The sequence below is a fragment of the Thermobia domestica genome, chromosome 4 (assembly GCF_964235325.1).
Source record: "Thermobia domestica chromosome 4, izTheDome1.hap1.1, whole genome shotgun sequence".
Classification (NCBI taxonomy): Eukaryota; Metazoa; Arthropoda; class Insecta; order Zygentoma; family Lepismatidae; genus Thermobia; species Thermobia domestica.
The window spans coordinates 250,761,489-250,786,483 of record NC_137457.1 but is presented as its reverse complement, the minus strand read 5'-3'; the positions used below and the strand labels follow the sequence as shown (position 1 = coordinate 250,786,483).

At 34.1% G+C, this 24,995-nt stretch overlaps 1 protein-coding gene across 5 annotated transcripts in view; it reads right to left on the bottom strand.

Annotated features, from left to right (window-relative positions):
* Window positions 1-4,032: 4,032 nt before the first annotated feature.
* Window positions 4,033-24,995, bottom strand: part of LOC145683977 (uncharacterized) — a 75,454-nt gene continuing 54,491 nt past the window's right edge. For 4 of the 5 annotated variants that reach the window (XM_081755720.1, XM_081755722.1, XM_081755723.1 and 1 more), the window contains one exon: window positions 4,033-24,995. In XM_081755720.1, the coding sequence (XP_081611846.1) occupies window positions 24,849-24,995 (147 nt within the window). In that variant the 3' untranslated portion in view covers window positions 4,033-24,848. The other variant, XR_014131218.1, reaches the window with a different exon arrangement.

Here is a 24,995-nt window from a genome sequence, read left to right as displayed (position 1 = left end):
ATATACTATAGAAGTGTACGGCAAAAATAAGTGAAAAATTACAAAATGAAAAAAAAAAGTAAGAGCATCGAGTGGGATTCGAACAAGGTTCAAAAGTACTAAATCTGCACAGAAAGCAAGAACTTAGCACGCATGGCTATCGAAATAACTATGAAGTTCCGTTCCTATTTTATTTATAGAGAACGAACTTCTCAACGACTCCCCCTTCCTTTTCTTTTTTTTTCTCCGAATATTGTGGTCGAAAAGCGTGTGTGCTTTACTTACAACCAAGTTCTCTGTATTTACGAAGTACTATTATGTTCTAAATGTATCATTACATTAAGTTATAAAAAGAGAACTTAGTATTTCAAACAGCAAACTGTGAGCTGTGTTGGGAAGTCTCATTATTTTTTCCTTTGACTTCCCCTACCATTACGCCGACTGCGCTGTTGCCAAACCTACAATTTTAAGGGACTTAGAAAAAATCGGGCATGCAATTATATTTTGGAGAAGTGTATATTAGGGGCAGTGGGGCTTCAAAGTTGTGAGAGTATATACAGAGTAACTTGAATTTCCTCTATACTTGTAATTTTCTCCATTGCCTTTATTCCTTCTCAACAACTATTCTGCTCTAGTGATAGTGTAGGTTTCCAGTGTTCTCCCCTGAGATCAAATTTTCCAGTTCTATTCCTTTATTAGAAAAAAAAAAAAAAAAAAAAAAAACTAATGTAGATGACAACACAGACTTGTATTCATTCTTGCCTTTGGTTGGGGAGGCTGTAGGATCCAAACTTTCAAACATATGTTGACCGCAAGAGCAATAAACATTTCTTCCTTCTGTAAAGTGATGCACGGGGAAAAAGGGAAAACTCTGGTCCACTTGCGCTTTTGCTAGTACCTCAATTGTTTCTTTTCTTGTCGGTGAAAGAAGAAACGCATTATTGGTATATTGATGTCCGGTGCTCCGAGTTTCAATGGTAAGCTTAATCTTCCTCTTTGCTGACAAAGAGTAAAGAGACCTTGCTTGCAAATATACTACAGACCTTGAAACAACACGCATCTTTGGTTTTGTTTTCTTGCAAGATTCGTTTAAAACTCCGCAAAACGGTATTTTTATGCGAGTAGCTAGACAAATGTACGGGAAAGAAAAAAGCGAAGTGAGACAGAGGAAGCGTCATCCAAACTTAGAAAACAGAATACTCTAAGAGTGTGATTTTAAATATTTTCCATGATAAGAAAACTATGTACAGAGAGGGGAAAAACATTATTCCTGGTTGGGACGACATTACTAAACCAGAAGCCGGGATGATTTTTCCAGAGGGGGGATCCCAGGCATCCCGGTATTGGCATGGTATGAATGAGAACCTAGAAATACCTCACTCAGGATAGATGGTGTGAAAAAAAAAAAAAAACTTTTTTGTGCACTTTTTCGACCAAGTGTAAGGTTCTGTTTCAATCCAAACATTTCGTCCTATTAGACTCCTAGTCTATGCTATGTATAAGTGTAAAAGGTTTTATAGAACAGCTATGTCCATCCATCTACCTCGATAGGTTTCAAATAAAAGCTATTTGATATGAATTCACTGTTTCACGGATAGGTACTATCTCCTCTCTCAAGACCGCAATCAAACCGGAAATGGAGCTCCCTCGTGACTATGTGGATAGTGTACGTGCCTTTGGCGCGGGAGAATCGGGTTTGATTACCGGTGGAATTCAGATGCCACGTTACGCTGTAAGTCATCTCATATAGCCTCGTTGCTGAATGGGACGCTAACCTCAAACCACATATCAAACCGGAAATTGCACAAATCAACCACTTCCGGTTTTAACGTTCATATAAGCACAATGGAAATAGATAGCAAGCAGCATTTTTTTAAAAATGGAATAAAGTGTCTTAAGAATAAGTGTCATCTCCCTCTTCTCCTATCCAATCGGAAGAGATTGAAATTACTAATTCCGGTTTCAATATTGATCGAAACAGAGCTGAAAACGACAAGAGATAACGAGAAACGGTTTCTTGGTACGCTTTCAGGATCCCAAGAATAGGTTCACTTCCTTCACTAACCTATTCAAACCAGAAGTAGCAGAAATTAAGATTTCCGTTTTCAGTATGTGAGCTGATAATGCAAAAAGTTACGGGCGGCGACAAAGAGTTCTTTATATATGAAATTACAATCTGAAGAACAGGTTCAATCGTAGTTCTCGTTCTTCTATTGAAACAGGGAGTTGCAGATACAAGTACAACTTGCGGTTTTAATATTTACTCCTACAGAGTAAAAATTAACAGATGGCGAAAAACTGCTTTTAATACGAATTCAGTGTCCCGAGAATAGGTTCAATCTCCGAGCGCATTCCTTTATTGCAACGGAATATAATAATTTAGTATTTCCAGTCTCAATACTAATCGTCCATAGATTGGAAGTTGCCGCAGTTACCCCATGTGAATCGAAACTCACTTCTTTTTCTATTTAAGACAGACGTTCAATTTACAACCGGAACTTCTTTTTTCCAGGTGTTGCTGTGGGCAACTTGGCGTCCGTGTACCATCCTGTGACAGGGTAGTCCTCATACTTTGCGACAACGGGCAGTTGAAGAGATAAGTCTCTTTGAGAGCGGCGATGGACGATAGCAACAACCTGGCAGTGTGGAACTGGCGGTCCCAGTGGAGCAGTGTTGCATCAAGTTCCTCCTGAACGAAGGCGTAAATCTGCTGAATTCTTCAGAAGATTAAATGCACAATAAGGCGAAGAATCTCTCAGTCACAAGTGTACGAGTGGTGTTGAAAATTCAAAACAGAAAGAGAATCCGTTCTTAACGTGACCCATACTCCACGCCGAGCTACTGCAGTCAACGAAACCAACATTCGTCAGATGGAGCAGCTCATCCTGAGTAACCGACGCATCAACGTGAAATTTGAATGCGAAAATAAAATGCTAACGTTTGACCAGAAGCACTGTAGGGAAAACGTGTCATCTGCAGCGGTTTCAGAGAGAAGCCGGCAGCTTCCTTGCAAAGATAATCACCTTCGATGAGAAGTGGCTGCATCATTACACTATGGTGTCAAAGCGCTCCAGCATGGAGTGAAGGAAGGCATCCGTTGCCGCCGGAAAAACTTCAAGGCACACGCCCCCACTGGCCAAGTGATGCTGACGGTATTCTGGGACAAAGACAGGGTGATATCCTGGCTGACACTAATTTTCTGGCAAGCAGGGCCACAATCAATGTGGCGTACTACAGCAACCTCTTCCGAACCAAAGTCAAAGACACTGAGAAGAAAACGGCCAGAAACAGTGAAGATGGTGTCATCATCCTGCATGACAACGCGCGTCCATATACGGCCACGACAACGGTCACAGCTATACTAAATTTGGTCGGGAGATCCTTGACCATCCCCGTATAGCCACGATCTGTCGCTTTGCGACTTCCATCTTTTTGGTGCCCTGAAGGAGCACTTGGGAGGACAAAAAATCCTCACCGTTGACGAAGTCAAAACATGAGAGCTGAAATAGCTGAAAGATCGTCCCAAAGAATTCTATGCTGCAGGGATACGGGCACTCCCACACCGATGGGACAAGTGTGTGCCTGTATATGTGAAGTACCTTGGAAAAGAGCAGTAATTGATTTGCATGATGTCTTCCTTATGTAACAGAAAAAAAGAGAGAAAAAATTCGGTTGTAACTTGAACGTCCCTTGTATTTCCATTTTATGTAAATAAGATTTTAAGGGTAGGCTCACGGACCGAATGCATAACAGGCTTGACGTTTCCACCGAACCTCCACTTCCTGTATGTGTTATCTTTATCCATCGATTTTGAGCAGATGTCACTAAATTTGCTGTTTTATTTGAAGTTTAGAAATGTAGAAAGGAGACTGGTCCGAATTGTGACTTCAATAAGTAAAGCTACCATGTCAGATCTGACGCAACAATCCATTGCTGCTGAATATAATGTTTACGCGTATCTGTTATTACCAAAAAACATTTTCAGTAATCCGTACAAAGAACGGTCGGATTAGAAAGGATCTACTTCATCTAGTTTTACACAAAAACATAACATAAATGTAATTATTCATTTACTTTCTTTCTGCCTCATGCACATGGCATTGTACAACACTGCTCTTTTACACTGACAAAAAAATACATCAAAAATTACTTTACATTTTATTATTACAGCATTTGGCATTACATTTTATGGCATTACGGTAACACTAACATTTAGCTTATAGGATTCTCTTATATTTATATGTATATATATATATATAATATCAAAGCTGCATTGCAAAATACACTGAATTATGACTAGCTTTAGCTGGAAGCCACTTTTGGCACTACCTATCCTATACACATATTACAATAAAATGGCGTTAGAAAGAATCCATTCTTTTCCTTTTTTTCGTGACAGCCAACTACACTCCAGACACAGATAACGGTCTATACATTCACATACATATTCCAATATTATATCAATTTGAACAACGACAGTGAAATCTTTACAAAGGTAAGATATCTCTTATCTGAATCAATCATTCAATGTTTTTACTATTGTTACTGTCAGCAGCCCGAGCTGTTTTATAAATAAAATCAGGATATATAAAAATTAATCATACTTTTCTCTGCTGTGAAATGAATCTATTGAACCATTACCAATTTTTTATGAATATTTGCTACCTTTATTGGCAATACTGTCAGTAAGAAACGGTGAGTTAGTGAGTACAATGAATAACAAGTAATTACACAGGCTAACTGTGGTACTAACTTATAAATACACGCATTTTGAGGCTTTTAATATCGGATTTTCACAATATAAAAGTCTTAAGCCAACGTGCTTCTTGTGGGGTTACTGATGACAATGTTTCAATGAGAATGTTCCAACTTTGTCCACAGCGCCATGTCGCAAATCAATTTTAAATCTTTTGCTCGAACATACTGGAAGCTTTACCAAAACCCATAGTGTAAAACCTCAAGATGTTTGCGATTTACAAGTTACAATACGTTAGTATATTTGACTGTTACTTGTATAATATATCCGTTCATCCTTCCTCACTAACTCCATGTTTCTTACCTCTAATCACATTACTGTTCATAAACACATCAGAAATTGAACGTTGTAGTCGCTGCACATAAAATTTCAGACTAAATAGTCTGAAACGATTGCTGAATTTGTACGTAACTTTTTAAAGATAAAATTACGTTTCAAACATTACAAATTACTAAGCTTATTTTTGTTCATTAATGAAGATGCTTACAATAATAAGACAAAACTTATTCAAATTTCCTTTGTTTGTGTTGAACCCGAGATTTTTACGCAATCTGTTTCTATGTGCAGTACAATAATAATAATAAAAGAAAGGTGCTGAAATACGTGAAGTGATCCGACAAATCAGACGACGTACCGCATAACACGCAGTCTGCTTATGAAGCCTACAACGCTTTTGTTTTTGTTTTTTGATATGCACTACGCTAGTTAGTTCATTACAGTTCTCAGTCTTCAACTTCATTTTGTTTTCCCTTTATGTGTAAAGAGAGCTATTTATTTCACTTCACATAAAGGTATTGCAATACATAACGGTATTGTAATTCTTTAATGTACGATAATTTTAACATATCAAGCAAATAAATGTGAGGTAGTATTTATTCAGTCCAATATGGTACACAAATGAAAACTATGTTTTTCACATTTTCCAGTCCAGTTAGGGATGCCTTACGTAAGATTACCATTCCAGCCTGAATTGGACAAATTACAACGGTTCTAGACTCAAAAGATCGTAAAACCGTGTATAATCATGGTTAATTCCTAGGTTACACTCATTACTGTACTAAATAACAGGTTAAAAAAAAAAGTAAAGTAAAAAATCTAGCTTTCTGATCGAAAAAAAGCTGATTTTGCTCATTCTGTTAGCAGATACCGCTATTAAATATCCACAAGTTTCCGTAAGTTTACGCTATACTAAACTCCCACGATTATGCACTGAAGCTAAAAGAGATGGACTGTATGTTAATTTATTTTGGTCAATGCTCTTTTGTTAGTTTGATGACATCTCGAAAAAAAGTTCTTTTTCCAGTACTACTTCAACAACTGAAATAACGAATACGATTATTACCACTAAAAACTAGACTTAAGTGAGGTATTTTTACTAAATTAACTGTAAACACTACGAATTACAGTGCATAATATATATAAACTGTACATTCTGATGATTCATCACTCATTTCACTCAAATTGTTTCTAAAACTATGAACATACTTTATACGAAAATTAATCATTCTAAATTTGACATAAAACAAATTATTTTATAAGTGGCGAAATATGAAATATTTTAATGATAGGTCTATTAGAACTCTTTTGCCCGTAGAAATAGCCTGCCCATCTGCAGGTTAAAAAACTCTTTCGATTTAAGAGAAAATGATGAGGTACCGAGAACGTGAAGTTGATGCGTTCATTTCGGAACTTCCCAACAGAACATGTGCAAAATTGGTCGCAAGTCTGACGGCAATAACATATACTTTCACGAATGTGATATCCAACACCTCCAATCAAAACAACTGAATTAGACATAAGAACATGAATTCTACGAATTATGCCTGTAAATCTGTCACAGAAAACAACTTAATTAGACATAAGAACATGAATTTTTACTAATTACGCCTGCAAATCTGTCATCTGAAGAACAAGTAATCAAATATATAAAATCTCAATATAAGTTCTCATATTTACCTGAAAAGATTTCACTGTGTTGTATATATATATATAAATTTCTTTTTTCACGCTACATACAAGTATAACTAGACACATAACGAAAAATAAAATATAGTGTTTCAAGATAAACATATACAATACTACTCTAGTATTACTATAATTCTATGCAATCACAGATCTCTATACAATTACTATTCTTTACAAAAAGCTATTGAAGAAATTCTGTTACTAACGTGAGTAGTGGAAATAATGTACACTTTCTCTGCTCATTGATAAAATATCGTATTAAGAATCAATCCTGTTATATAATGTATATGTATACAATTTGTTTCTCGTATATATGAGGTTCAGTTGTACGTGAAGTGCAAGAGGTAGATTATGAGGCAATATTTCTATATTAATAACAACGAAAGAGAGAAATTTTGAGGTAAAATATTGAACCCACAAGCGGTAGATACTTATTGATAATTAAGAAAGAAAAAAAGGAAACATATTGTATCACAATCTGTCATAATGCTACATTGGAGATGGAAGAACTATCAATAGTTCATAGCGAAATCAATGTGATTCATTTCTATCAGATTTCTATCATTTCTATTGGATCAATGTGAATCAATAATATAGCAACGAAACTCGTATTAACGCAGTTTATGCGGAAGTTTAAATGTTGTGCTACATTATTTCCTAGCTTAACGAGTTGCAAATATATTTTCTGATTTTACAAAACCATACTTTCAGTAAAATTCGTTAACAAAAATACTGGCGCGACGTATACAAATATATCGCGAAAAATCTATGAACTGCTTATAACTTCTAAAGGTTACCGTTGTCATTCTCTTCTTAGTACAACAATGAAAAAAAAAAACAAGTGCAAGTTGTTCTTAACAGAGAAATAGTATCAATGACAACCAGCTGTTAGATTATTTAACAATAGGATTGTTCATAGGATAATATGGCAACCTAATGTGGAAGTTTACAAAAAGATGAAAAGCAACTGAAGAATACAAACTGTGTGTTAAAATAAAGAAGCTGTAAGTTTGAACTGCAATGTAACGACATCAAAAGTTTTTTTTCTTTTTTTTTTTTTTAATTTTATGTGGATATTATGATAAACCTTTCTTGCACAAATAACAGTTTTTCATGGAAAAACATCAATCTTACAAGACCACGAAATGTAATTCCCTAAGGTTCTACAATATTATTAGGGCTTGATAAAAAAAAAAAAATGTTCAATGGTGATACATATATTGTTCGAGAAATTTCATTAAGATGGACAAAATGATATACTGTAGGTGAGTGTAGATTCTTACGCGTAGAGTGTAGATTCTTACGCGTAGAGTGTAGATTCTTACGCGTAGTTTCCGGAAGTGATTTTTTTTTTTTTTTTTTTTGTATACCTAAATTTAGTACTGTACCATAACTACACCGCCTACTACAATGAAAAAGATACTGAAGTATACAATAATCAAACTTTTCAGTAGGATACCGGAAAGACGACAGTATACGGTATGGCTAACAAAATGTAGCCCCAAATTACGATTAATTTTAAATTTCAATTTTTAAATAACTATAATATTCCTCAAAGGCAAGGCATGTGCTGAACAGTGACATGCTTGAGGATCGATTCTTATGAGTAGTTTTCAGAAAATCGATATTTTTACGGTATTAAAAAAGCATTGTTCGTTGCTAATCTTATGCAGTTGATAGCTTTTGTTCGACTATTTATTTATTTATACACTGTACTATTTTTTAATATATATATTTCTTGTAATAGTAACACACAGTCCTAACAGTGACGCACATACAACTAGCAAAGGGATACAAATCAGTGTCTCGGGAGAAGACAATGGTAAGCGACACTTTCGATGAAGATACATGAAAGGCTCCGAAGAAGATCATGGTAAATGTCACTTCCGATGAAGATATATATGAGTGGCTCGGGAGAAGACAATGGTAACTGTCATTTCCGGTGGACAAATATGAGCGGCTCGAGCGAAGACAAGGGTAAGCGCCACTTCCGGTAAAATTAAGTAGAATGTGTTGGGATGGGACCATAGAATAGTATGTAGGTAGTTTAATTTCGGAAATGTACCTGTAGATGGCAGAGGAAGTTTGTTTAATAAGTGTCGTTGCATTGCACTGCACGGGAAGGTTAGAACTTTCTTTTGTAGTTTACTTGAAAATTAGAAAATGTGACTTTCCTTGAGCTGTTCATACATTATAACTATTATCACATCATTGTACAGATTACAAACAATAGTTCTATTACACGTCAAATGTACTATTTCATCATTACAACAGGAAAGAAGGAAGTATTTAGTTGTTCATTAGGTCAACCATTTCTAAATAGGTCAATACGGTTCGACAGCAATGTCTTTTATTACTTTACTTTAATATATAGTTCACTAAACACTTTAGCTTAGACCTTTTCATGAAGAAGAGAGTTATCTGCCTGTAATTTGTTTACTTGGTAAGACTCAAAATTCTATTTTGTTCCCTTAAGTTCATTTTTTTTTTCTCCACCTGATCTACTCTTTAGCAGTTCTAACTATATGAAAACTTACCAAGAAGGTTTGGATAGTCTCGACAACTTCCCTGTAAGATGTATCGGACTTTTCTTCAATATTATGTTCTTGAGTTTCTAATCGCCCATTATCTGGACTACAGTACAAAATAGAATTAAAACAGATATTGATTCTTTTTAACTACTTTGTTTTCGTTATAAAATATACTAACATACTGTAAATAACAATTCATGTTGAACTCCGCCATGATCTATTGTTAGTTTTTCTGTAGGCAAATGGTACCTGAGTACAACCTGAGACAGTTTTGCTACTTTAATGACATGTATGTAAGATCAAGGTGTTAGATGCACTGAAACTAAATACATGAACGAAAAACACTACCGCTTGTGAAGGTTTTTAATATTTTTTCTCATTTGAAAAAAAAAAAAAAAATGACAGAATTTTCTACATCAAAAAATTCTCCTCACAAATAATAACCAAGGTACTTAACCTGATTCATAATTGCATGGATTCCACTAGGTTCTTTTGTCATTGATTTCAACTGAGAGAGTACCTGAGGCAATCTACAAATTTCACACGAAGGCAAAAAATTTTGTTTCAATGTCAATTGTGACAAAAATCCCTGATTGTGTACTTTGTACTTGCAACACTACGTAAGAAAATAAATAGCCTATACAAGAAAAAAAATCATAGCTTTTGAGGAAATGTTATCAGCACCTTTATGACATACATAATACCGCAACTATTACAATCAAACTAGTATTTCATACAGTATAGAAATATGCTTACGAAAACGGAAGTACATTCTTACCCAATTCGCTCAAATACATCAAGATAATGTACACCAAAACAACGGTACAATTTTCATTTTTTTTAAATACAGTATGATTGCATACATCTACGTCCATTTTTAAAATGTTTTATTCATTATAATGTACAGCAAGCCTCTAGTCACAATAAGATTTACAAAGAAAAATATACACAAATAGTATTTTGCCATTGTTTCCCTTCACTGAACACTATTTACTGTTCAATCATAAAATTCATACGGTACATGTATGTATGCTATAAATCAAATATACTACGTATTTGAGTTTAAAAACCAAATTTTACGTTTTCCTAATCTCGTTGAACAAGTAAGTATGCTGTAACTTAACAGATAAAAACGAAGTTTTACGATAGGCTCATCTATACAAGCTAATTGTTTCTAATCTAGCAAGGTTGTTACTATAATTAGTATAACAAGAATACGTAGTGCATTCAAATATTGAGAATTATTCATACTACATATATCGTTTATGAAAGTATTAGAAAAGCAATTAGGATGAAAAATATCTTTTAATACACAGAACAGCTAAATGCGAACTGACCTCAAACTACACTTCGTAATGAATGGCCAAAAAAAAAAAAAAAAAAGGCATTACGTTACTGAAATTAGAATTTTTGGGACTTGCATTGATTTTTTTAAAAAAATTCCATACAATAAGCTGAATTCGACTCAATACTTTCTTGGTTAAGGTATTACAGGATTTTCTCGGTGAAGAGCTTTCTAATGAACTGAAGTAAATTTGAAGACAGAAGTCTGAAACATAATTAAGCAAGCCAGGGATGGATATACTTAGTACTAAAGTCTTATAATTTTAAATAAGGTGCTAATATATACAACACATAATATTTAAATATTGTTTATTATTAGTTTTGAAAAATGTTTCATACAATTACTTGTGGTTCTAATCGTAAATATCTTCTGGGAAGACATAACATTTTAAAGCTGAACTGGAATATACTGGATGTATCAAAAGTTCGGGACCAAGACTCTGTTATGAGTATAGATATGAAAAATGGAAGTTACTAAAAATAAGAGGTGTCCCATCTAAAATAATAGAATTTTTCCAATTGTAGAGCCGTTTGGACTCCATAGACGCCCTATCTATCTATCAAAATGCTACAATAGCAATTAAAGCGTCTGATCTCCAACCTGTATTGTGTGATTTCAAACCTTTGATTTACGGTTATTTGTGATTCACGGTTAACAAAGACAAATATACTTTAAAATGTGTGTACTTTAAATAAATCATTTAAATAGCTCTCTTTTCTAAAAGTTTATCTTTTTTAATTATTGTTCAAAGCCTTTGTGTTTTAATAAGCCTTCTCCAAAATCAATGCAAATGAATTGTGCTGCCATCTTTGGAGTTCTTTTAAACTATACGTTTGTGGCCAATCCTTTCGACAATGAGATCTCGGAAACTACAGGCTCTAGAAAGATGACGTTTTCACTGATCGATTGCAAATTTTGTGTAGATCGTCTAGTTCTAATTGAATATTTGAAAAACATGGTCATTATTTCTTTATTACATTTTTACGGGTACACCGGAAATGCTCAAATAATAAAAAAAAGCATCATGTCCTACGCATTATTCCAACACCACATAATTGTATACAGGGGTTGCATATCTCCCAGGTGTTTGTTTCATGGCCAAATTATAATGAAAAACGAAGGACAATCATTTCTCCAGTCTAAGTTGAACCGTTATTGTTTGGAGTGTTTTGCCCAATGAACACTATATATCACTGACATTATAATTAATTGTGTGTGTAATATGTTTGCTTATTACATATTGCATGCAAGAAGAAAGAAAACATGATCATACATGAATTGAAAACTCCAACCGGAAGCAGGTTCAAATCTTGCAAACGGTGCCAAATGTTGAAAAAGTAATCGAAAAAGAAAAAAAAACCTCTCCTTTACGGTATCTCTTGTCGATTTTTATAAACACTTCTTTCAGTTGTGTCTGTAAAGGGGCATGTACAGATGTGAGGAATGACAAAGAGATTCATGTTCATATGTTAATGATGCGCTGTGTAGAGAAATGAAAAAGCAACGTTCCAGGTTCAAAAGGTTGTTCTAAAGTAACGTGTGAACATGTAAAAATGCCACGGAGAACTTGCACATTGTTATGTAAGGCGAATCTAGAAGACATCAAAAATCAGTTTCTCAACAATACTATATTGTTGCAATGGTGAACATCCAAGGGATCAGCCTGATGAATTGACGACATTGCTTTTCTATTTGACACAGGACGCCTTACCAATGTGGAGCCCTAACGGCTGATGCGATTCCACTATTTTAGATTGAAAACCACCTGTTTCCAACAAACTTTTCTATTTTTTCCCCGAACTTTTGATACACCCGGTATATACCATGCTAATAGAGTGATACTTTGGAACCTAAACTTAATTCGTTCCAGAACCACGTTTGAGTTTCACGACGTTTCTCTTTTCAGATAATACAAATGGGTGCCTCAAATTTCCATTTTCAAAATGATTTTAGCAATAAGAACATTGCAAAATGTCGAACCATAATACTTGAGGGACTCTGGAAAGTATATAAAGACGAGTGCACTAAACTGGATCAGGCTCTTCTGAATAGGAGCCTTCTTCAGTGGAAACTCCGATGTCGTGATATTGAACATGATCGGAAGTGGAAAAGGAGTTTTACAGTTTACGGTAGGCAGATGCAATTCACTACCATAAGAATAAAACTACCTTCTGTGTTTAAAATAGTCAGAACAGACACAAAAACAGATGCTTTTACACCTTCCGCAACGAACTGAACGACAAAGCGCGTTGGTGACACAAGTGCTGGAGAAACGTACGCACAACACACACCAACAATTGCTGCGCGTTCGGATTCCGCGGCAAAGTTTGCTCGAAGTTTACATTCGCATTCCACGTTGTTTAAGTTCTGGGGAATTCGGATTTCGGAGACAATACTGTATTAAAATAAATGATACTATGTTTCTCTTCGAAGTATACTTATATGTAGAAAACGTTCACTTCCCTTTTATCTACTCTAATCAACACATACGAGAAGAAATGCGTTCTTTTATTTTATGGTGCACAAAAAAGTACGAACTTCATTCATTTTTTTAAAAGAACGTACACCGAAACTTTTCGTTTGTTTTGGAGTAACCCAATAACTACGAATTTGTCTAAAAATTATCTTCGTTGGAAATTACTAATCAGCGTTATGAACTATTTGCAGCATGAAATACTATGATTACGAAGAAATATTTACAAATGTATTTTATATAGTCATATTTTAAATTTATTTTTAAGGTAAAGTTACACGGAACGAATTAGAGAATAATGAATCTTGTATTCTTTCAGCGCAATACAAATAATTTTGATGAGAATGTTAAACATTTGGAAAAACTCAAAACGCATACAAAGCCTAAAGAGAATACACAGTGTGATTCAAAATCCCATATCACCCGTTATAAAATTAAAGTAAGTGTAGATATCCCGAATTGGTAAGGGGACATGGTCAGACCGAGGGGGAATCTTTATGGTGCGTGTCAAGTGAACAGGCGAGCCGCCATCTTGCTGTCCGCCTCTTTGAATCTCACCCAAGAAGTTCAAATGGGAAGGGGTCATGTGATATATTAAACAGGGCTAGAATTTTCAGAGAAACTCAATGATGTAATCAGATTTAATGTAATTGTAATATCTTTGAAGTTATAATCATGAAACTCAAATTTCTCTCTCATTTTCAGTTGTTGAACCATGCCATTAGCCAAAGACGACCGCACTGAGATCATCAAGATATAGAATGGTAGAAGAGCCCGTGCTATAGTTCGTGATTTCAAGGAAAGGTATCCTCAACATGCTCCTTTCAAGCATTGCAGTGGAACAGCTACTGACCAAGTTCGAAGAGACTGGTACTGTCGAGGACAGGTGACGATCACGAAAGATCAGAACTGTCATTGACGAAGGCTCAGCTACGGCAGTGCTCACATCGTTTAAGTTTCCACAGCCACGTCAGCCAAACTTCTATTTACAGTGTGTTACAGATGTGTAAGTCGTATCCTTACAAGCTGCAGCTGCAATAACATCTTTCTAAACATGACCCAGATCAGAGAATGCAATTTTGTGAGTATACAGTGAAACAGTTACGGCAGGATTCCAACTTTGCAATGCAAATTTTACAAACGGATGAAGCAAATTTTTATGTTACAGAGGAAATAAACGAACAAAATCTACGCTACTAGTCTCCAGATAACTCCAAGTGGACAGATCCATGTGAAATAGTTGGTGCAGGTAAATTTATAGTATGGGCAGGCATCTAGAACACGTATTATTGGTCAATTTATTACACCTGGCACCTTAACTGCAGAGCGTTACTTGGAATGTTAGAGAAACTCATTCTTCCTTCAGTGTCGGCCCTGGATGATAGCTCTCCCTTATTTTATCAATATTATGAGGCGCCACCTCATTATGGACTGCAGGTTCGTATTTGGATGAACAATTTGATGGTCGATGGATTTATCGACGTGGGCTAGTGAAATAGCTTGCCAAATCACCATATTTCTCGCCATTGGACCTGTGGGGTCACCTAAAGGCAATGGTACAGTCCGCAGTAAAAAACCTGCAACATGAGCATGTAAGTTTATTGTGAAACTACGCCTAACAGTGTAGGGAATCGAGATATCGTCTAAGTGGCACGAATCACGCCAGGGGAAACCTCGGCGTCCTCCCCATCACACTTATTTTGGAGCAAAAGACTTCGTCGTTTCACAATTAACTTACATGCTTATGTTGCAGGATTTTTGCTGCGGACTGTACATAGCAAAAAGATTAGGAATTTGATCATTTGGAGCAACGGATACAAAGATGCATGTGCACAAATGACCCATGATACATTGTTCCCTGTTTAAACAGCTTGGGAAATAAGTCTGCAAACATGCGTAGCGCAACACAGCCAGCACATTTAACGCATTGTGCTGGCTGTAAGAGGTAATCTGAGTTTCATGTGATTATAACTTCATAGCTATTAAAGTTACGTTAAATCTGATTATACCACCGAGTTTTTCTTAAAATTCTGGTTTTGTTTCATATATCACAAGATCCCCTTTCCATTTAAACTTTTTGAGTGAGATTCAAAGTGGCGGACAGCAAAATGGCGGTCGTTCACCGGACACGCACCGTTAAGATTACCCCTCGGCCTAACGTATCCCTAATATTACCAATTTCAGTTATCTACACTCGCTTTCATTTTATAAGGGGTGGTACGGGACTTCTGACTCACCCTATATATCAGGAGCTCAAACGACAAACCACGATTCTACACAATAAGCTTTCTTTTGAAACCAATCAGGTTAAGGGGTGTTCGATTGATTGAAGTTTAGCGTTCCTTCCCAGCACCGAGGATATAAAGCAGAATTCCAACTACTATCTGGATTTGTATTCAAGGCAAGTGTCTTACTAAGAATCGAACTCGGAACCCATGCACAGAAAGCAAGCGCATTGGCCACTTGGGCAAAAAGGGCACTATCATGTCTGAAGAACATGTGGGCAACGCGTATGCTACTGTCCCTTACTGAATGGAGACCAATGACATTTGTCCTTCCTATTCTATTTTCTCATGACTTTCTAAGCTCCTGATATACGATCTTTGATAATAAATACGATATAATTTCAACATTTCAACATACATTTTAAGTCAGTAGGTGACGATTTCTATCTTTCAGTGAGCTACTTAATTAGAAGAAACCTACCAAGCGAGTGTTAATTGACGAATGTAACTGATTTTGCGTTATAAATCACTAATTTCATATTGAATAATCTTATTTTGTATATAACGTAACGTAAAGCAATAAAAGAATAAACGTTGAAGTTTGCATATTAACCACTTTATAAGATACCGGTACACTGAATGATAAAATTTATTCTCTTTTCTCCTGCGAACTTTTTCAAGCAGGTTTTCTCAGAATAACACCAAATTATACTCCTTAATTTAATCTTCCCACTTCTTTATTTTCGGGAATCAAAACCTTCCACTTGCAACACGAAAATGTACGTAGTACAGCTGTAAGATATCGAAAACTTCAGAAACGCTGAAAATTAACTATAGATAGCTACCATTTGCTATTTTTGAAAATTTTCAAAGCTGCTATATCTAAAGTTGGTGCCTAATTATACTAGAAGATTTTTATGTCAAAACTTTTGGTATTTGTTATTAATTATATAATCCCATACCTTATTGAAGCTGCCTCTGTCGAAATTTAATTCTGAGTCCTTTGACCTAATAATAATAATAATAATAACAATAATAATAATAATAATAATAATAATAATAATAATAATAATAATAATAATAATAGTAATAATAAAAAGATTCATAGACTAATGTTTACCTAACCGAAAATGTTTTGTGTAATTGTCTGATGAAGGCAATGATATACTGCCGAAACTGTATCTCTAAATATGTAATAGTTAAATTTTAAATATGTAATTTACTTTATGTAGTGGAAAATATTTAGAAAGTATTAATCAACATAGATTTCTACTAAGAAGTTTCTAAACACACATACTTTTTTGGCTCAAAATATCGAAATATCATTTGAAGCTATTTCTCACAATATTCTCTCAAATATTCGACGGTCATATCAAGGAAAAACATTTGAAGGAATTTAATTTTAGAAATATTTAGTTTGAACTAAAAAACACTGCCATATAACATAAACTTGGGAATTTCATTGAATTTTGATCCCAACTATTTACTTTCTAGATACCAAAGAAATATATTAATTTATAAAGCAAAATTAGCTACATACAATAATTATCTCTGCATATACTATCAATTGAACATATAAAACTAGTCAGCAAAAGGAAATAATAATAATAATAATAAAATATAATCTCTGCCTACGTACAAAAACGCTATACTAAAAATATATATATATTTATATATCTAAAATACATATTAAGGAGTATTTATATAAATTACAAGAAAAAGATTTGTCATAAATATTATCGTATAAATTACAGAATACAAACACTATCTGAGGAATTATCTACTACTGAAGTATGAAGTGAAAAAAAAAATGTTTTCTATCCAATAGTTGAGTTCATCCCATGTCCATCCTATTCCAACTTATGAGTAGCCGTATATTTTAGATAAAGTTTAATGTGATACAGTTAAATCTAGCGGTTTTCTTCGGTTTTTAAGAAATTACAATTTTATACACAAAATGTTTGTAAATGATTTTCCTCCCTACAATTTGTGTCTTAATATCTTCTTTAAGTTTCTGAATTCATACTGAACATGTATTTTAAAAAAGAAAAAAAGTTATTAGTGATCCTTTCTGGTATGAGCAATCCGGATTAGATAGAAAATTACCTTTAAAACTGTACTGAAATGAATTCCCTCTAATATTAATTTTGTATCTGTCACTAACTTCTGAATACCTTACCAATAGGAGGGAGATCTTTAAATTGGATCATTTTAGCTTTAATTTACAATAACATAAACTATTATTTATTCACAAATTACTCGAAAGGGATATTTATATGAGCTACTACAATGCAGCAAAAATGATAATTACAATACTGTTTCCTAAAACAATTCAATTATGAGCCTTTTTATGTAAACTACTTAAACTTTGTGGAAAACTTTAAAAAAATAGCTCTAAAAATTATGAGTAATTGTTTAGTACCGTTTTACTTTTATCCACCCAGAAAAAAAAAATCTACTAGCAAAATTTTCGATGAATTGGTGTTTTAACTTGATTGCAAATTGGTATAAGAGATGCCTGCGAATCAAGAAGAAACATTATTTACTCCTATTTTCCTTAATGCAGCATGATTATAGTGAAGTTAGTCTTATCACAAATCAACGCAAATGGCATCATGTGACTACATATAAAAGTACAAAACAAAAGCATTACAAGATTTTAAAAAAAATCACATACTATATATATATAAGGCTTACTACTAATCGCACATTTATGCATAGACAAATGGATGCAAACAATATGTCGCACATCGAAAGCACTCTACTTTCCCAAATTTTATCTTAGATTATTTTTCGTTACTTGTCAGTAGATATTTTGGTCTGTGTCTGGAGTTTTGAGATTCTCTTTATGAGTGTCACATTTTTTTTTAAACACATACACCACATATCATTTACTCGTTTCTATACACATATATACATTAGTACTAAACACAACATTGCCTACTAAATAAATAAATAAATAAATAAATATATAAATAAATAAGTAAATAAAATTAAATAGTTTCAGTTCAACTGATCAGTTATATATTCGTATACAGTCTTCCATTTCTTAAGCATACCTGACAATATCTTCTTAGAAGAACGTATCATCATTATATAATCGATTCTTGCTCTTCTCAATTCTTTATTAATGTTTAAATATAATAAAACGTCCCATTTACATTAAATGCTACCATATTTTGTTCAAAACATAAATCGTGTGTTATTACTTCACACCCAGTTATTTTTATTACAAAATTTCATACTATATATACCACTAATATTCAGTAAGTGTAAGGTAGTAACTGGTTAAGTGAGGATGGACTAAGGACAATGGTCATACATTAACATGGAAAAATCTCACTTAAAATTACTACAAAAACTACTCAATTTACTATTTTAAAAAAAAGAAACTATTTAAATTACATTTCAAATAAAACATGAAAGAAGTTTGTCTTTAACTTGAAATTTGTGACCAGATAAATTTACTGACGTAAAATCAGAAATCGCCAATATTAAAAATAAATAAATATTGTTTTGTCTACTACTTAGTTCTATATTGTGGTAAGATGACAGTGGATATAAACGAATGCAACTGAAATTTCACAAATATATTTGAAAGATTCAATAATACCGTGTTTACTCGCGTAAAAGTCGCACTTTTTGTACCAATTTTTTAAATCGAAAATTCAACTGCGACTATTACGCGAGGAAAACTGCCATTCAACTATCGCTATGATCAAAACAATTTCGAATTTTGATACCTACAGCATTGTATTAACATAAAATGGAGGGTGGAAGTAGGTTGCTTGATCTCTATTGACAGATGGGTCATGGTGTGACGTGTCAGTAACACGAAAAGTTCGTTTGCTCGGATTCGCGCAAGATAAGCAATTTCGAAGGAAGTATCGTTCACAAAGATAAAAATCCCATAGACTGCGACTTTTATGCGGGAAATTTCTTTTGGCGAATGTTTTTACTTCAAATATAAGGTGAGACTACTATGTGAAGGCGACTATTACTCGAGTGAACACGGTATTCCATTCAATAATAGAAATTGCTTACTTTTAGAAAACAAATTATATTTCAACAATAAAAACAATCCTTTATGTTATTTATAATATTTCTTTTTCTATAACTGTACATACAAAAACAAAGACGAAAAATTTATTTCCTTTAGGTTTAAATTCATTCGACTCTGTCAGTTGACAGAATTAACATAATTAGAATATTATTTGCATATTTAAACGCAAATGATCCCTGCATTCTTAATTTCTTTGTGTTGGCTGCAGATTATTATCAGCTGCTGATCTCGAAAGTAAAGTACATTTTATACGAACAAAGCTTGTTACTCACGTAAGCACCCACAAATGACATTCTTAACTATAGACGTTTCAATGATGTTTTGTCATTTCAAATAGCACAAATTCTTTAAGGAAACAATGTTGCTTGAAGAATTACATTGTCGATGGATCTATACAAAGAAAGAAAAAAAAAAAAAAAGAAACTACTAGTGTTCTTCATCTACTATGTACTTGTGCGGAAAAAAAAGCAACTAGTTGTTGTTACATAGTTTTAGGTACCCTTCATCCTACATTTGTGCTGTTTCCTCTTTGAGTTTGTTAAAGCTGAAAACAGTAGACATGTTATATATATATCTAAGCCCAACTACTCGACGCCTAACAGAATATTCAGTCTAAAATTATGATTACTCTTTAAATTTTTTACTATCCGGTTTTTAATGATTAGGGTCGCAGCCTTATGGCTAAGATATTACAATACAATATAGTATTTATTTAAAATATCACGTGTCTATAAATTAGTTAAACAAAAGGAAGCATTGGTCATGAAGAAACTATATTCGTAACGTAATGTTTTATACCTCCATGAATACATTATATCTTCCAAGTTTATTGTCGGACGTTATTTGTTTCCAGTTGTTAGTTTCAGACACCAGCACTGGAGGCACAAGTGTTTATCTTCCCTAGTATTGCGCCAGTCATCATGCAGTCGTATAAAGGCGCAGAGTGTGCGCAGTGTTGGTTGTGGTTTCACGAATCCCGATGGCCTATAACCGTGCAACGAAACTTTAGGACACGTTAACCACAAAGAGCCACCATAATCTCAAGGACTGTCATTGCATGGCATCGTTTCATCGGTACCGGTTGTAGCGGGTTAGAGTAAGCCTACAGTTTCTGAAGAGACGGTCGAACAAATAAGGTAGACATTTTTGAGTAGTTCACGTAAATCAACTAGGCGTGCCAGGTTAGAATTGGGCGTTTCAGACCTACAGTATGGATGGCATTGCGTAAGCACTTAAGTTTAAACCATACAAATTGCAACTTTTGCAAACTTTGAGTGACAGTGACACAAAAAGTTCCAGTGAAATTTTGTGAAGATATATTGAACAGGTGTGGAACTCAGGATACTTTTATGAGCATATCTGTGTTTAGATGAGGTACGGCGGTAAGGCCCATAGACAATGTTTGGATATGGGTGTAGAAAATTCTCATGAGGTGACTAAATATGCACAGGACTCACCAAAGATAAATATGTTTTGTGCCATAAGCGTGAGCAAACTGTAGTTTTCTTTTTTTTTTTTTTTTCTGAGCCCACCGTTACAGGCACACCATAGCTTGATATGTTTGAGAAGTGTCTAATGCCACAACTGCGTGAAGATATAGGTGCTGATTTCATTTTCCAACAAGATGGATCACCTCCGCATATTCGTCATACCACCTAGCTTAATCGTGAAGTACCAACATGGATTAGTCGTGGTAGAACGATTTCGTGGCCTCCTCGTTCGCCTGATTTAGCTCCGTGGATAGACTTGTGGTTACATTAAAGTACGTGATTACTCTTCCCCGAAACGTCGACGAGCTGCGACCATCAATACCGAAGTGCTTCAATTTGACAGGAAATCGGGTATCGCTGGAACATTTGCTGTGTGGTGAAAGCATCACATATTGAACAATTGTAAAGAAAACTTGAAGATATACTGTATTGATGGAAGTACAAACCATTACTGTTACAAATATAGTTTCTTCACAATCAACACTTACTTCTGTATAACTAATTTATGGGGACACTGCATAATAATTTCAATAATAACTTACGCTGCAACCAAATTGTCAGAACATGTATCCAAATTAACAGTTTCAAACTGAAATGTTTAAACAAGTAAACTGTTAAAATAAAGGTTGTTGATGGCGTCAGATACATTTAAAATGCTCTACGTAGTATAAATATCATATAAAAAGTGAAATAATTATGAGTTTTGAACTTTTGTATTCATCTGCTGGCAATCTTCTTCCTCCCAATGAATAATTTGATTTCATTCATTTTATTGATCAAAATAATTTCTTTACTTCCATTGTTAAGAATTTATTTCCATAGTAAGAACATTACTCTACTTCCATTATTACGATTTTATTTCCATAGTAAGAGCACATCTATAAATCATCGACAATCTAATTCTTCAAGTAACGTTGATGCTTTAAAGAACTGGTACTGATGAAGATCACAAACCGTCACTGAAAATCTACGGTTAAGAGTGACTTGTGGGTGCCTACGTGAGTAAAAGTTCTGTTTATATTAAATATGCATCCTAGTAGTAATACAGGGTGTCTACTAAAATTCCAAAATGAAACTTCGTGACCTTTTCTTTACCAAATCATAAAATTTCCTAACATTTTCAAGAGCGAATTTGGGTGAGAATTAGGCCGAATTTTCATCCATGCTATGGAAACTTACTTTGCTTGCGATTTGGTAGGGTCTAAACCCGACAACAGACATTTTTGGTGGTGAATTTTGACGTTATATAGAACAAAAGTTACTCCAATCTGTACTTACATTTTTACAGTTAAAAAAATCGTGACCCCAAAGCTAAATTTCGTGACTTTTTCGTGACTTTCATGACCGTTTTCTGATTTCGTGACTTTCGTGACCAATAGACACCCTGTAATACAATAAGAACATTTTACATGATAGTTCACAGTACATAGATTCGTATACACAAATTGGGACCAAAATTAGTGACTAATATAACAGCTCCTGTGCTGGCTATCCAGTGCACAACAATACAATAAAATGACTTTAGGTTTTAATTATACAGTCATTAAATTACACTTTTTCTTCCTTTAATATTGCACATATTATCAATACTAAAAATAATTAACATATTTCTAAATGAACATTTGTATTTGGTCTCATGTTAAGAATTTACAACTAAAAAAGGTACTTCTAAGACTAGAATAGAAATTAAACAACGAAAGCCTCATATAAGAATAAAACAACAAAATAAATAAAACAATAATAAAGAAAAGTTTATAACTAGTGAACAATAAAATAAGTCATAATTACCATATAACTGTTCTTGCAAGGAAGTGATATATATTTTCTTTCACATTTGCTGATTAGTGAAAAAATCATTTCCTAGAGTTTGCACGGACTTCTACGCTGTTTTCAATGGAACGTTTTATGTTCCATACTTTAGTATGGAATGTATGTGAAGCAGATTATGTTTTTCATATAATGTATCTTACACACTGAAAAAGAAATATGAAAAAAATGCAATATTTTTGGTTACAGATACATGGTCCTTTATCCATCCTGTTCTACGTTGCACACCAACAAAATATAATCAAATTACATACATAACGTTGAACGCATTCTACCCTGTTGCAGTATTAAGCCGTTAGAATTTGTACCCAGAACTACCCACGCAGGTATGAGTGAAGTGCTACTGATACAACATCCAATAGAGAAATTTTGCGATTTAAATACCCCGGTCAACTATCCTGGCATATTCCCCCCGCCCCTTTACAATGAATGATATCGTATCTTTAAATTACAATAGTCTTAGCGTTTAAAAATAAAATAAAAAAATAAAGAAAGAAAGAAAGAAAGAAAGAAAGAAAAAGGAAAAAAAGTTCAATATATATATATATATATAGCAATCGGCAGTTCTCATTAAGCTAAACAAAATGATAAGTGTATATCCATATGCGTAGTTTTCGAAAATGACAAATACATTAATGCGGATCAAGTTTCATGTTTCATGAGGCATATTAAATTTGTAATTTATTGAATTAACAATCGATTTCTTTATAGAATTCTTACACGTGTTGCATTTTTTGTTTGTTGTGGTAGAACCGAAGAGTAGACGCCAAAATCCTTCTCCGGAGCACTATATACAAGCGGCGATGGAAATGATACTTTTAAAAATTTCATCACCATATTACTCTTGTTCCGCATGTTTATCAAATCGTTAACAGGTATTTGATGATATAATCTTTAAGTGAAAACCCAATGATTTTTAAACTGTATTTAGCTAATTAAGTTACTTCTCTTACATCGTTTCAATATAAACACTACACTCTTTAATCAAAAGTTAGGTATAGTTCATTAGCTGCAATCCAAGTGATTATATCATTGATGCTCGACAATCATAATGACAACTATATGAAAATGAAACGAAATATTTCAGTTTAACGTCCCACGATTATGTCCATTACGTTAATGCAGATAGATGATTAAGGCAAGTGAATGACGATGGAAGAATTGGTGAAATGAAAACATGGGAGGAAACGGGAGTATTCCGAGAAAACTCACGGACACGATGTTGTCCACCACAAACTTACTTGGTCAAGGATCGAACCAGGCACCTCACGCACCAGAGGTAAGCGCTCTACCACTGAGCCACCGTGAAATACAATTAGGTGGTCCCATGCCAAAACGGACTAACTATATTTTCGATTAAATTGAAATAGTGTGACATTTGTGTTGAAAACTGAAAAGTTCATCACTCGCCATAGAATCCACTCATCAGAACTTATTCCATCCCTTGGCAAACTAAAGAAGCTAGAAACTTGGTTAATTCTGGCATGATAAAACCCTCAGTTCACAAAATGTCACTCTATCTCAATTTCATCACAACTGTAGTTAGTCCGTTTTGACATGGGACTACCCAATTAATCATGCAAGGATTGGAAAGAAACAGATTCTAGCCATTTTTGTAAGGACTCAGATTTTCTTTAAACACGATCTGTCACAAATCATCACACACAAAATTGTGTCTTCACTACTATCACGATGTGTTACATCATAACTGCCTTAGACGAACTTTTTTGACCTTTTTCTTTCTTTCTTATTATTATGTATTCCAGGTACAAAATGACTTTCCATGAGACGATATAAAGCATTATACAAAAGTAAGTCAATGGTAGGTCGCGTTCAACGTATAAATTAAAGCTATGTTAAAAAGTATAAATAAAAATGTATAAATTAAGACAAACAATAAATAACATGACACATAAACAGAAAGCGCATGATCACAATTATGCTAAACGTATGGCTTACGACTCATTGCTGCTAAAATTGTTGACTAATGCTCGACATGAAAATGTACGTACAACGGTAGATATACAAAGATACAGTTGCTCTTTTAATGTTTGAGGATCAGATGCGAGAATTGTGCTATCTTTTTTTCTTTTTTGGATAAACTTTCTAAAAAAAATCCATTTTCCTTTTGATATTTGCAAGAATTGAGAATCTATGAATCGAATCCTCTTCCTTCTTCTTCTTCCCATAAACTTCACCTGAGTTGAGCTGCTCTGTCTCGTTCCACTTCCTTGGCGTGCATCCGTTTCCTGTGTGAGAAGCAGTTCCCTGAGCTAGCAAAAGCCTTTGGACAATAGGGGCATTTGTACGGGCGTTCGCCTGTGTGTTGATTGAGATGAAA